The sequence below is a fragment of the Oenanthe melanoleuca genome, chromosome 2, assembly GCF_029582105.1.
Source record: "Oenanthe melanoleuca isolate GR-GAL-2019-014 chromosome 2, OMel1.0, whole genome shotgun sequence".
Lineage (NCBI taxonomy): Eukaryota > Metazoa > Chordata > Aves > Passeriformes > Muscicapidae > Oenanthe > Oenanthe melanoleuca.
In genome coordinates this window covers 76,485,445-76,497,766 of record NC_079335.1, presented here as the reverse complement: position 1 = coordinate 76,497,766, position 12,322 = coordinate 76,485,445, and the positions used below count along the sequence as shown (strand labels likewise).

The window sequence follows — 12,322 nt, the reverse complement described above, 5'->3', positions numbered from 1 at the left end:
TATATTCTTCTTGTTTACTGGCAGCTCATAAATAAGACTTTTTATTTTTCGAATTCAATCTGTCCTGAGAGAATCTAATCAATCTAAAAACATGGTTCTCTGATTGATTCCTCCCACATTTCTGCTATTTTTCTTCCCTTTCAGGTTTTCATAATTACATTTGATCCATGAAATTTATATCTTCTATTAGGTCACTGAAACTAATGACGCTTCATCAGTCACAGACTCTGTGTTGTTCATTTCAGTATTTCCCATCTACTAAAGACAGATATTGTAACGAATATTATACTTTTCCATTTACTTACTTTGCACAGAAGACTATATTTTATATGTATATAGAGACACACACATATTATATGTGATACCTAGGGAGGTGCACATAAATCCATGTATACAAACATACACATAGATGCAAATATATAGCAAGAGAGAAATGTGACTTTTGTAGTCGGAATGACTCAAAGGGCCTGATTGTTTTCCTGCTTGCTGATTACTGCTGATGCCAGATCATACCATGAACTTACAAACGATGAAAATATCCTGTCTCAAAAAGCTCAAGCTATACACAAGCAGCACCTCTGGCAAAATGCTATTTTGGTGGTTACTGTTCTTTCGACCCCCCCTAAAATGAGGGCAGTCTTGGTGCAATGGCATAAAGAGGACACAGGCATTCATGTGACCTACACAAGGCTGACTCAATAGGAGTTCAGGAAAATAAAGCAGCAAAATGCTCAGACTGCTGCAGCCCTGCAACCAAAGGAGTTCAGCTGTCCTCTGCCCCCAGGTGAGAAGAGCCAGGAGCTGGGCATCTGGACAGATGGAATCCCACTGGTTTTGTCAGCTCCCAGCTGTCACATGTCTGGCAGCTCAGCTGCCAGCCTCTAAAGATCCTCTAATGTAAAAGAGAAGAATCACTTCAGAAAGCAGAAGTCACTCCTGCTTTAGAGAGCTCTTGCATGGAAGCCGGTATAACTTATCTATGTATTCATTTTCCCTATAGTAGATGTCAGGAGGGAGGCCCTCCTCTATTTGTAAATGATCTGCCAAAAGAAAAGAAGGCAGGAGTTGACCTTGGTCAGCAGCCAGGTGCCCACCCAGCCACTTCCTCCCCGCTCAACTGTATAGGTGGAGGAAAGATGGAAAAGAAAATGGCTTGAGACAAACATAAACTTACAAATTACTATCATTGGTAAAACTAACTCAGTTTGGGGAAAATTAATTTATTATTCTGTCCATGAAACACGGAGTAGGATCGTGAGAAACAAAGAGAGAAGCACTAAAACAACTTCCCTTAAAACCTCCCTTCTTCCCAGGTTCACCTTCACCCCTCCACTACTGACTTTCTTTTCTTGGACACCCCTTTCTCCTCACATTTTCCCTGCCGCAGGATGAGCATTCCCCATGGGCTGCATTCCTTCAAGATAAATCTGCTGCAGTATGGGATCGCCTTCAGGACCGCAGTGCAGCCGTGTCCCAGGGGTGTCTCGGTGTCTCAGCCCATCCCTGCCGGGTCTCTCCTGCCCCGTCCCTGCTCCCGCTGTCCCCTCGGGCTCGCTGCGCTGTTTCTCGCTCGGTTCCCTGGCTCAGCCCTGGCTGCCGGGCAGGTTTTGCCCTCCCTTGCCCCGGTACTGCCCCGGTACCGACCCGGTACCGACCCGGTACAGCCCCGGCTCCAGCATTGAGACATCCCCGCCTGACTCAAGTACACCGCGATGTTTAAATGGCATGCTATTGTCTCGCTGTTACTAGCCTTCATTTTACCAAATCCATGCATGCCCACTCCCTTTTCACATGGCCAGATGTTATGCAAATAGGTCTAGCTCATAACGGATTCTCTTTCAAAGATGTTTTAAAATATGAATGATGGAGTCTATTTTCCTTTTTCTGATAACTTAATTCAGTATAGATTATATAAGCACACCAGGTTTCTTGAACCAATTCTTTTTGTGCTGCTTCTCATGTTATCAGTTCATTTGACCCATATAACAATCCTTATCAGGGATGCTTTTCTCACCATAATCTTGCTTAAACATGGCTTTTGGGATCTTCATATTTCCAGAGATTTCCTTGTTCTATTCACCAAGTGTCTTTCTAAAAAAGATAAAATTCATATCTACTGAAAAACTAAAATCCTTGAAGTTATTTCTAGATTTCAATTTTCCCTTCTTATTTTCAGATATTTCCATAAAAATTTATTAAATCCTTAAATCCTGAACTGTTATTTTATCTTTGTTTTTTTGCATCTCTATTATTTCTTTTGACAAATGACAATTTGTGATCAACTTACTTAAAATTTTCTTCTTTCTTTCCCAGTTCACCTGATTCATTCTTGCTTTAGTTTCTTCACTATGCAGCCATAGATATTGTATCTTTCAGTGGTTTTACAAGTATCAGAATTTTTTCTTTGCCTTACCTTTTTCAAAAACTCTCAAACGCTTACTTTTTTTCTCTTGGGCAAGAAAAAGGTTTTGAACCGCAAACTGATGTAGGGTTTCTAAAGAGTTCTGCTTTCTTTTTTCTTAATAGCACTATTTTCTTTCTTTGTCCTAAATTTAAAAGCAAATGTATAGTATATTTTAGAAGAAAACATCTACCTAAACTGTTGATAATACTGATGCTTTCAGAGATCCTACTAATCAGAAAGCTGAGTTTTGTTGGAATAAGCAGACGATACAGCGGACTTGTTTCCATTGGTTTATCAGTTTTTTAGTGGCTGATGACCCTCATGACTGCTACTGGGCCCTTAATTTCCTGTTATCATACAGAGTAACATCCTTGTCTTCCCTGCAGTAACTGTTTTGTGGCATTTCTAGAAAGAAGCAACTTAGAGTGTTATAGCCCTATTTACAAGGTAATTAGGGTTTCCCATGGCTGGCAGGTGTAAAAGAAAAAAACTCTTTAAAACCACATGTAAAACAACATTTATCATGTTAAAATAGTAATCAATATTATCAGGAAACAGTTTTCAAACTGCAATACAATGCTTTCAGTTCTACATGTGCTTCTTAAACTATGAGTATGAACACTCAGCAAATCAGTTGATTTTTATCAGCCTAACACCTACAACTGACCATATTCACAGTTTCTAGTTGTGAAGTGAAATAAACTAGGTGGTTTTTTTACATCATTTTGTAAATATCTATGAAAATTCATATGCTAATTGCTCACTAATAATTAAATAATTAAAATAAATAATTAAAATATTTATTCTTCAAAAACAATATTCTAGACTTGTGTTATCAGTTCTATTAATTTAGAAAGTTATTGGAGGATTATATAAGAAAACAAATTTAGGAAAAGAGAAAACTTTTGAAAAAGCAAGGAAGCTGCTATATTAAAAGAAATCACATCCTTGCCTCATCAAGAAATATACTGCTATTTTCTGGATGGACAAGAGAGAAGTTGAAAGTTAGTTATGTATTTTTAAAGGCAAACAGGAGTGCATTGCAGTTGTTGACGTTGAAGATGATCAGACCTGACAAAAGCTGTGATACGAAGAGAAATGGCTGTTTTTAGAAGAACTGGAAGAGGAAAAACAAACAGGGTTTAACAAGTGCATCACATGGAAGGAATAGTGTTAAAAATTAGGTGTAATTCCATGGTTGAAAGAGCAGTGCAATTTAAAATGATGGATAAGAAATGAAGACTAAAAATGATCTATGGACTAAAGATTAATCTATATTTGGAAGTTAAACTTAAGAAGATAACTGAACCTTCAAGCATGCTTGCACAAAAGCCCAGACTTAAATCCAGTTCATATGCCATGGTATAAAACAAGCCCTAGTTGTAAATTAGGCAATAAAGTAAAAAATAAAAGTCAAAAAACTAATTTTGCTTGGGAAACAATATTTTGCCACTCTTACGTATAGAATACTTTTAGTGAGAAAGCCACATATTCACTTACCTGACAGGTAAATACGTGCTGATAAAGGACTTGCCATTACTTTCCCCAAAATACTCAATTTTTTTTTTGTAGGCATTGCAGGAAGCTCTGGGTCTGATTATGGAACTGACCTGGATGCAGATTGCTCTGAGAATTATGATAGCAGATTCTCATCCCACTCTTAAGTTGTTCATCTCTAGGGTGTGCTACAATGTTTTACAAGAGATGAAATATGTATAAAAACTGGCATTTTTCATCTCAGGAATCATGTTGATGTGTTCTGCTATACTAATAAATAGAAAAATCATATTTAAGAAAATAGGCTCTACTTTGAAACATTAACTTCCCTTTTAAAAATATCTGTTTGATAAAATGCCATTTTTATAATGAAAATAGAAAATTTCATGTGAATTACTATCTTAAATGATGACCAAAGATGAAGTTTAAAAACTACCTGCAATAGCTAAAACTATTTTTGGCAAGTTTCGTCCACTATGTAGCTACAAAAATACAGGTGCACGTGTACTACCACATGAAAAATACAGATGTTCTTGTTCAAAGAAACTTATGCCAGACACTTGTTGAACACATGTTTAGGTTTTAGATTTTACAGAATAAATATTAATATGTGTGAATGCTAAGTTATTCTAATGCTTCTCATCTTCTTTGATCAGACAGCTCTATCAAAAACCTAGGTGTATTTGGGTTTTTTGTTGTTGTTTGTTTGCTTGCTTTTTTTCCTGCAGCTTATTCAAACCATAAGTGCAGTAGACAAAGATGACCCTCTTGGTGGACAAAAATTTTTCTTCAGCTTAGCTGCCGTTAACCCTAACTTCACTGTTCAGGATAACGAAGGTAAAATTCATGCCTGTTCAAAGGAAGGAGTTTTATCTTTTTTGTCTGGCTACATCCCTGAAATATATTTGCTTTTGATGCCTATCAATACCTAGAGAAGCTGTGAAGGTTGCTACTATCAAGAACACTTTACCTGACTGAGGTTTAGTACTTCTACATTTTTATCTGTGTAAGTGAGGCAAAAATGTGATTAAAAAAAAAATTAGAAAGAAAATCAGAAAAGTGTTAGCTTGGGGTAAGAGACAGATGAAACACTTGACTGCAAAAGAAAAAAAAGCTTCCAGAAATGCCTTCAGCTGACAAGTTAAGATTTTACACTTTAGCTTTTTATTATACAGTTCTGAGTACCCTGGCCTTCTGTTTTGCTTCTTTCTGACCATTAATGAAAATAATGGTTCTGAGAGCCACTTTGGTTTTTCTTTTGATCCTTTCTCAATCTGTCTTTATCAGAGAAAATTTTCAGAAGCTTCTCTTGCAGAAGTGAGACTATGAATTTTGGCCTTCATTATTAGTATGACTAATTGAAAGGACTCTAGATTACAGAAGAAATAAATGAGAGGGGACATGGTATCAGCCTTCAAATGTGTCAAAGGCATAAAAGCAATGGGAATAATCCTCTGTTCCTGGTGAATATTTCAGGATATAATAGACTACAAACAACAGCAGAAAAAAAATTTCTAACGTTAGGGAAAGTGAAGTAATTAAATCAAATTGTTTGGGTACTTTATCAAATGCCTTTGCAGAAGACGTATTTAAAGATCCATATGACATGTAATTTTTGATGTTGAGTGAAAGCAAATAGTGCAAAAATACACAAAACCAGGGGAGGGAAGCAATTTCCCAAAACTGCCGATTTCCCAAATTGCAATTACCAAACCAAAGTGTTTAACATCTTGAAGTCTATGAAAAAAATTAAGTTAAACAAAGCTTATATCTTGGTGACTAGGTCCTGAGTACAGAGAGGTATAGATCTTGATATTTCCTGTCTGTAATTATTTTCTTTCTTTTTGCACATGGCTTATTTTAGTTGTGCCTGAAGTTGGCTGTGAGGACAGTTACCACATAGCTCAAGCAATCTACAAATATGATGAAAATTAATTTTTCCATTTAGTGCACACTAAACCTGTATTTTCTCTCTTTTGGACTAAAAAGTTATCAACTCTGGTGTTGGCTGCCACTCTAGTCTTGTGGCTATAACAGTAGAATAAATAGTCTCTCCGTGTTACTCATTCCTTCTCTTCCTTCCCTTCCCTCTGGCCACTCAGTGGAAAGCTTTTGGTGCTGTCATATCCTTCACACAACTAAGATTTTTCTGCTAGAGGTACAGTTTAGTAAGTTCAGGTCTCAGAAATGTGCAGGAATACCTACCATCTTTCACATTTCCTGAATTCCTAAGACAATTTCTATCCAAAGAAAAGCCCTACTTCATGTGCTAAGGTACATAATTCATTGTTCAACAGTGTGTTGAAAGTGGTTTGGTGTAGCAAATCCCTGAGTTGACAGCATTCTGGTGGGTGTTGTCACAGATGAACCATAGAGAGAATCTTCCAGAAGGGAGTACTTGTTGAACTGCACAAAGGGGAAGGTTATTTTTCCTCAGTTTGTCTCTGCGTTTCAGGGTTTCAGCCCTGAACTGTAACTGTGTCACACACTGCATGCATTAATCTATAAAACATTTTAAGCTTTGAGAAATCCTCTTTTCAAATCACACGCAAAAGTGGTGCAGAGGCTCAGAGAAGCAGGCCAGATGTACCTAAAAACTTATAAATAGCTTTCTGATCAAATGGGAGTGTTGTTAGAAAAACACAGAGATATCACTGTGATAACAGGAACTATTTTTAAGTCGTATGAAATACGATGATTTGCATCTGCTATAAGTGATATCACTTCAGTTCAGGTAGCCTACAACAGTGTCTTTTGATCGATCTAGATAACACTGCCAGGATTTTGACGAGAAGGAATGGCTTTAGTCGGCATGAAATAAGCACGTACCTTCTCCCAGTGGTGATATCGGACAACGACTACCCGATCCAGAGCAGCACGGGCACGCTGACCATCCGGGTGTGTGCCTGTGACAGCCGGGGGAACATGCAGTCCTGCAGCGCCGAGGCCCTGCTCCTCCCTGCCGGCCTCAGCACCGGGGCGCTGGTGGCCATCCTCCTCTGCATCGTCATCCTGCTGGGTAAGAAGGGAAACGCTCCTTCCCCTACCCTGGAACAAATATTTAAGGCCTGACTCGTTTCACAAAATTGTGCAGGTTGATAGAACTAATGATCCTGGATTTTGCAGGAAGAATATAATGCAGCTTAAAGTAAAAAGGAAAAAACAAAGACAAACCCTCGTTATTTGCTAATTTAACACTGTAAATAAGAATTCAAGTCCCCAACTGTTAAAACTATCACTGCGCAACCAGGAGCTCATTTATGTTCTTTCACTAAGTTGTCCAAAAAAATGAAAGTTCAGAGAGGATGAATAGTATAATCAAAAATTTCTTTCATGTCTTTAATTTTAAACTGTTTTAGAGGAAAAGTCTCTTTTTCATTTAAATGACAACTAAAAATCAATATGCAGTATATATTTCACATATAACAGTAAGCAGCAATTTTACTACATCAAAGCCCTGTCTATCCAGTGGTTTCAGTGCTGTAATAAAAAAAAAAAAAGGAATATTTTGAAAAACCTCCATTTTGTGGTGTTCAGAATAACACTTAATGACCTATAATTCAACTCAAACCCACTTTTTAACAATATCCTTTGAGCTTGGAAAAGGAAAAATATCTTCAGAATAGACCTGGGTATTTTTAACTCATTACAGCTGCAGAAGGAGCATGCAGACAAGCTTATGGTCCTGTAAAGCAGAGCACACAAATAGGTTTTTGATACGGACTTTATTTTGCTACCATTATACAGATAGAGGTGTTTATTCAGTTATCAAAAAAAATGAGTTGGTGAAATGTAGCTGAAATGTAGTTCTTGTACCTGGTTGATTTGCTGCTAGGAAATTGTTAAATAGAGCTCTTTACCATTCTTTGTCTCCCTCTTTAAGTTATAGTGGTGCTATTTGCTGCTCTGAAGAGGCAACGAAAGAAGGAGCCTTTGATCCTCTCTAAGGAGGACATCAGAGACAACATTGTGAGTTACAATGACGAAGGCGGTGGAGAGGAGGACACCCAAGCCTTTGATATCGGCACGCTGAGGAATCCCGCCGCTATCGAAGACAAGAAGCTTCGGCGAGACATTATCCCCGAAACGTTGTTTGTGCCACGGAGGACTCCTTCGGCGCCAGACAACACGGATGTCCGAGATTTCATTAACCAAAGGCTAAAAGAGCATGACACTGATCCCTCCGCGCCGCCGTACGACTCGCTCGCGACCTACGCCTACGAAGGAAACGATTCCATAGCTGAATCCTTGAGCTCCTTGGAGTCAGGTACTACCGAAGGAGACCAAAACTATGATTACCTCCGGGAGTGGGGGCCTCGGTTTAATAAGCTAGCTGAGATGTACGGTGGAGGAGAAAGTGACAAAGACACTTCTTAACCTACAGTAGGCTACTTTTTTCTTTTCCTTTGAGCGGAAGTAATTTTACAGACACCTTCTGCACTCAACAGTATTTAACATTCAGGAAAATTTTCCTGCCACACTCAGCACAATGGTTTCCTTTTAAATTTTGTTTTAAATTTGTCCATTAATGTCATTCATTCTTTCTAGTAGGATGCCACTTGGAATATATACAACATTTTATTTAATCAACTTCCAAGAGCCAAAGCTATGGAAATTCAGTGTTGTACATTTTAGTAAGTAAAATTAAAAATATCTCACCTTCAGAAATTTGGACAGGGTGATAATCCCTTAAGCAACCTCATGTACAAGCCGCTTCTGTTAGGTACATGTCCTATTCCTGCAAGTGCAGCTTTTCAGATGGCAAAGAAGAAAAAAATCCAATATGTCCTGTTCTGTACATTAAAATAAAATAAAATGTACACGTGGTGTTAATAAGTGTAATATGCAGCTGGTTTAAAAAAAAAAAAGTTTGTGCAACTTCATTTCATCAAATTCTATCTGCCAATGTTTTATATTTATATTTTTGTATTTATTTTTAAAAAATAAACCAGTTTTTACAACTATGTTAATGCTTGCCTGCCTGTTCTGGCCATGAGTTTCAAGCTTGAAGAGAACATGGAATTTCTCCAGTGACATCACAACCACCTACTAGTACTTCTGTGCTGAAGTATTCTCCATACGTACAACACAGTCTGAAGTGCTTGTGTTCACTGAGACAGGAACAAGTTATACACTTACTTGCTCAAAATTTCTACTTTCTACAGCTCACTGTTTAACAGATTTTTTTTTGTTTTATTTCTTAACTAAATTAATCGTATTCTAGTCTAGAAAGATGAATCACTATCTTGTGTCAACTCGAACAGCCTTATTCTAAAAACATGTTGGCACGATTTATGTATCCAAACACGAGTTTTGAAACAATAGTTTCAAAACCTCAGTTTATTTGTTCTATAGTTCTCCATTTTGAATCCTACTTACACCAGAAGTGATCTCTAAATGCAACAGATAAAGTGAAAAAAGATGCTCAATCATTTTTAAGCTCTATTTTTCCAAAGACAAATCATTTGCTGACAAACACTACATGTTGTTTTTCAACCACCTTTAAAGCTGTCAGTCTGAAGACTGAGAAAGTGTCACAAAAACTAGCATCCCCTCCCCTCAATTTACTGAGTTTTCTCAAGTCTAGTAAAAAAGAAGCCTGAGCAACTAGCCAACTGTAACCAAAAATATCCTTTAGCTATCACAAAACTAAGTAGGTATCCAAAAACATTTTGAAATGTCTCTTCCTTTAATCTTTAGGTTACACAACTTTTGTACTAGAAAAGCACTGCAATTTTGAAATGCTGCTGAGATTAAATAATTTCAGAGATAGAGAAGTATGTTACAAGGTCTGTATTAGCTGCTGTGGGAGAAACACACCCAAAGGGTTAGTCCTCCTCTCTTTCTCTTAGCTAATTATTGGCATAAACCCAAGAGATATTGGAAATATATTAGTCGTTTGAAAAGTGGAATACTGCATTGTCTTTTAGTTGTACATTTCTTCTCCTTAATGGGCTGATAAAACCCAGTGAAGCTGAAAGCTGAACACTCTACCATTAAGCAATCTATTTTGGTGCAATGGAGACCAAATTTTTATTCACTTGATATCAAGTTAAATTATTTGATCTACTAAGAAACTGTGAATATTATGGGTTTTTCTTCATTTTAATCAATAATACTTTTATTAAATAAGGACTTTTTAATATATTCCTTAATATAATTTGAATCTGAGAATATGAAGAAATGTCTTACATAATCAGCATTACAAAGCTTTTTAAAAGTCTTACAGGTGATGTAGTAGATCTTCTTTATAATCACCTAGTGAACAGGATATAATATTTTTCTTCCAAGTCCCCATTTATCCTTCAACAGTATGCAATAAGAAGAAACAAACTAATAATATCCATCCATTAAATACATAAATAGGCAAAAGACGCTCTTCCAAAACTAATTTGTCTACAACAACACTGAGATCAGTGACACCAGTATTTAACTGAATCTGTACTAAGCCAGAAGATAAAATAGGCTGAAAACATCCAGGGTTTTACCTCTTTTCTTTAAAAAAAAAAAAAAAAACTAAAAAAAATTAAAAAATTGGTTAAACAGGTCCAGCTAACACTGTCACATATAACTCAGTAAAAATTTCTGGTTTGTTTCTAGAAGGAAAAAACCAAATACATCTCCCTCACTATTGATCTATATCAGCAAACATCAAATAAGACTATGATTTTGATTTGCATCACAATACTAATTTCCAAGCAATAACTATAAAGAAATACTTTTCTATCACTGTGTTCAAGGGAGTTATTTTACAATTGTTCAGCAAAATCTGAATGTGATGTTTAAAATTTAATCCTTTATGTGTTATTAAATAAAATATTAGTATACATTGTTAAAGTATATAACTATATATAAACATATTACTAACATTATTATCTAAAGAGTATAAATGAGTTTTTTTTATTTGTTGCCATATCTTTGGACACTTATTTTTTAGTACATTTTAGGAAATTTTAGGAATCAAGGGCACTATTACAATGTCTTCCTGCAGTCTTAAAATAGTGAGGAATTGGAAAGTGAAAGTCCTAGATAACTCACAGTGGGAAAAAGTGTAAAACAGGATACTTGCTTCTCAAATACTACCTCCTAAGCTTAGCCACATGAAATTAGATAAAATTAACAAAACATACCAACATGTAGAAAACAAAATCATGGTATTTTTTAGTCTGAATGAATTTTCTGTTTGTTCTTAAGAAAGAAATGCCACAAGACCAGAGAAACAAAGAAAATACATTAATATTGCCTTTCTGTTGGAACTTGCAAGTTATTTACAAGACATCTTATGAATGTTTAAAAAGTCAGAAGCATATTGCAGCCACTGGACATGCAGTAGACAGTGATTTCTTATAGTCTGTTGCAAAAGAATATATTTAGAGGGATTTTATGGAGGCAGATGTGCACGAGATCTTATGTTAGTGACAACAGTGTAAAGAGTAATATTTCATAGGGCCTTCAGGAAAGTGGTTGATAGGAGGAAAAGTCTAAGGAGAGTAAAAAATACAACAGAGAACAAAACAACCACTTAAACAACAAAATCCTCATGCTGCAAATGATCAGGTCAATATACACCAGCTTTCATCTCTGTGTATGCAGAAGTTTTTCACTCATTCACACTTACAACATATCATATTTGCATCATTTCTCTTTCAATCATATGTAATACTATTCCCAGGCCAAACTATTTATCAATTGCATTACTGTCTGTCAAGAGATTACCCTTCATTCCTCTCACTCATTGTCCAGTGTGACTGTTGCTTTTGAATCATATGTTCCTAAGACTTCTTAAATTCTTCCTCTGCTACCTCTCACTCAAACTTAGAAGAAAGAGGACCAAGTTTTCTACATTATTTCCCTTCAAGCCTCTTATTATAATTTGCTCCTAATGAGTTAACTACATAAACACTTGTCAATGGCTTCAGAGCTACTGTTTATGCTAATCACAGAATATTCCCAGTTGGAAGGGACCCACAAGAATCATCATGAGTGGCAGAGAAAATTGAATGCAGTCATTTCTCCTGGTTGCTTCAGACTGGTTTGCCCTTATTCTGTCAAAATTAAAATTTTTGAGCGGCCCTCTAAATGTATCCGATATTGACTATAAAGCAAATACTCCCTTTTGTCCCATGACTAACTACACAAATGAAAAGAAAAAAAAAAACCAAAACTACGTACCTTTCAGAAAGCTAGTTAGTAACGCATGTCTTTTGTAAGAATATAAAGAGCTGAGGTTTCCTTACATTTTGTCAAATAAGTTGAATTAGAGACCGGACAATAAAAGTTACCAAAATGCTTCAAACACCGTGTTATCATTATCAGGCTCACTTGAACGGCACAGAAATCACTCAGCTGTAATCTGTTCATGGCAAGATGCACAAAGAGATGTTCAAGCTAAAACAATTTCACTTATTCGTAACAGCATTA

General features: G+C 36.3%; 1 protein-coding gene across 2 annotated transcripts in view; it reads left to right on the top strand.

Annotated features, from left to right (window-relative positions):
- CDH10 (cadherin 10) overlaps positions 1–8,864 on the top strand; it is a 94,221-nt gene extending 85,357 nt beyond the window's left edge. For both annotated transcript variants that reach the window (XM_056483886.1, XM_056483887.1), the window contains 3 exons: positions 4,630–4,738; positions 6,669–6,920; positions 7,785–8,864. In XM_056483886.1, the coding sequence (XP_056339861.1) occupies positions 4,630–4,738; positions 6,669–6,920; positions 7,785–8,278 (855 nt within the window). In that variant the 3' untranslated portion in view covers positions 8,279–8,864. The remainder of the gene's footprint in view (positions 1–4,629; positions 4,739–6,668; positions 6,921–7,784) is intronic.
- Positions 8,865–12,322: the final 3,458 nt, after the last annotated feature.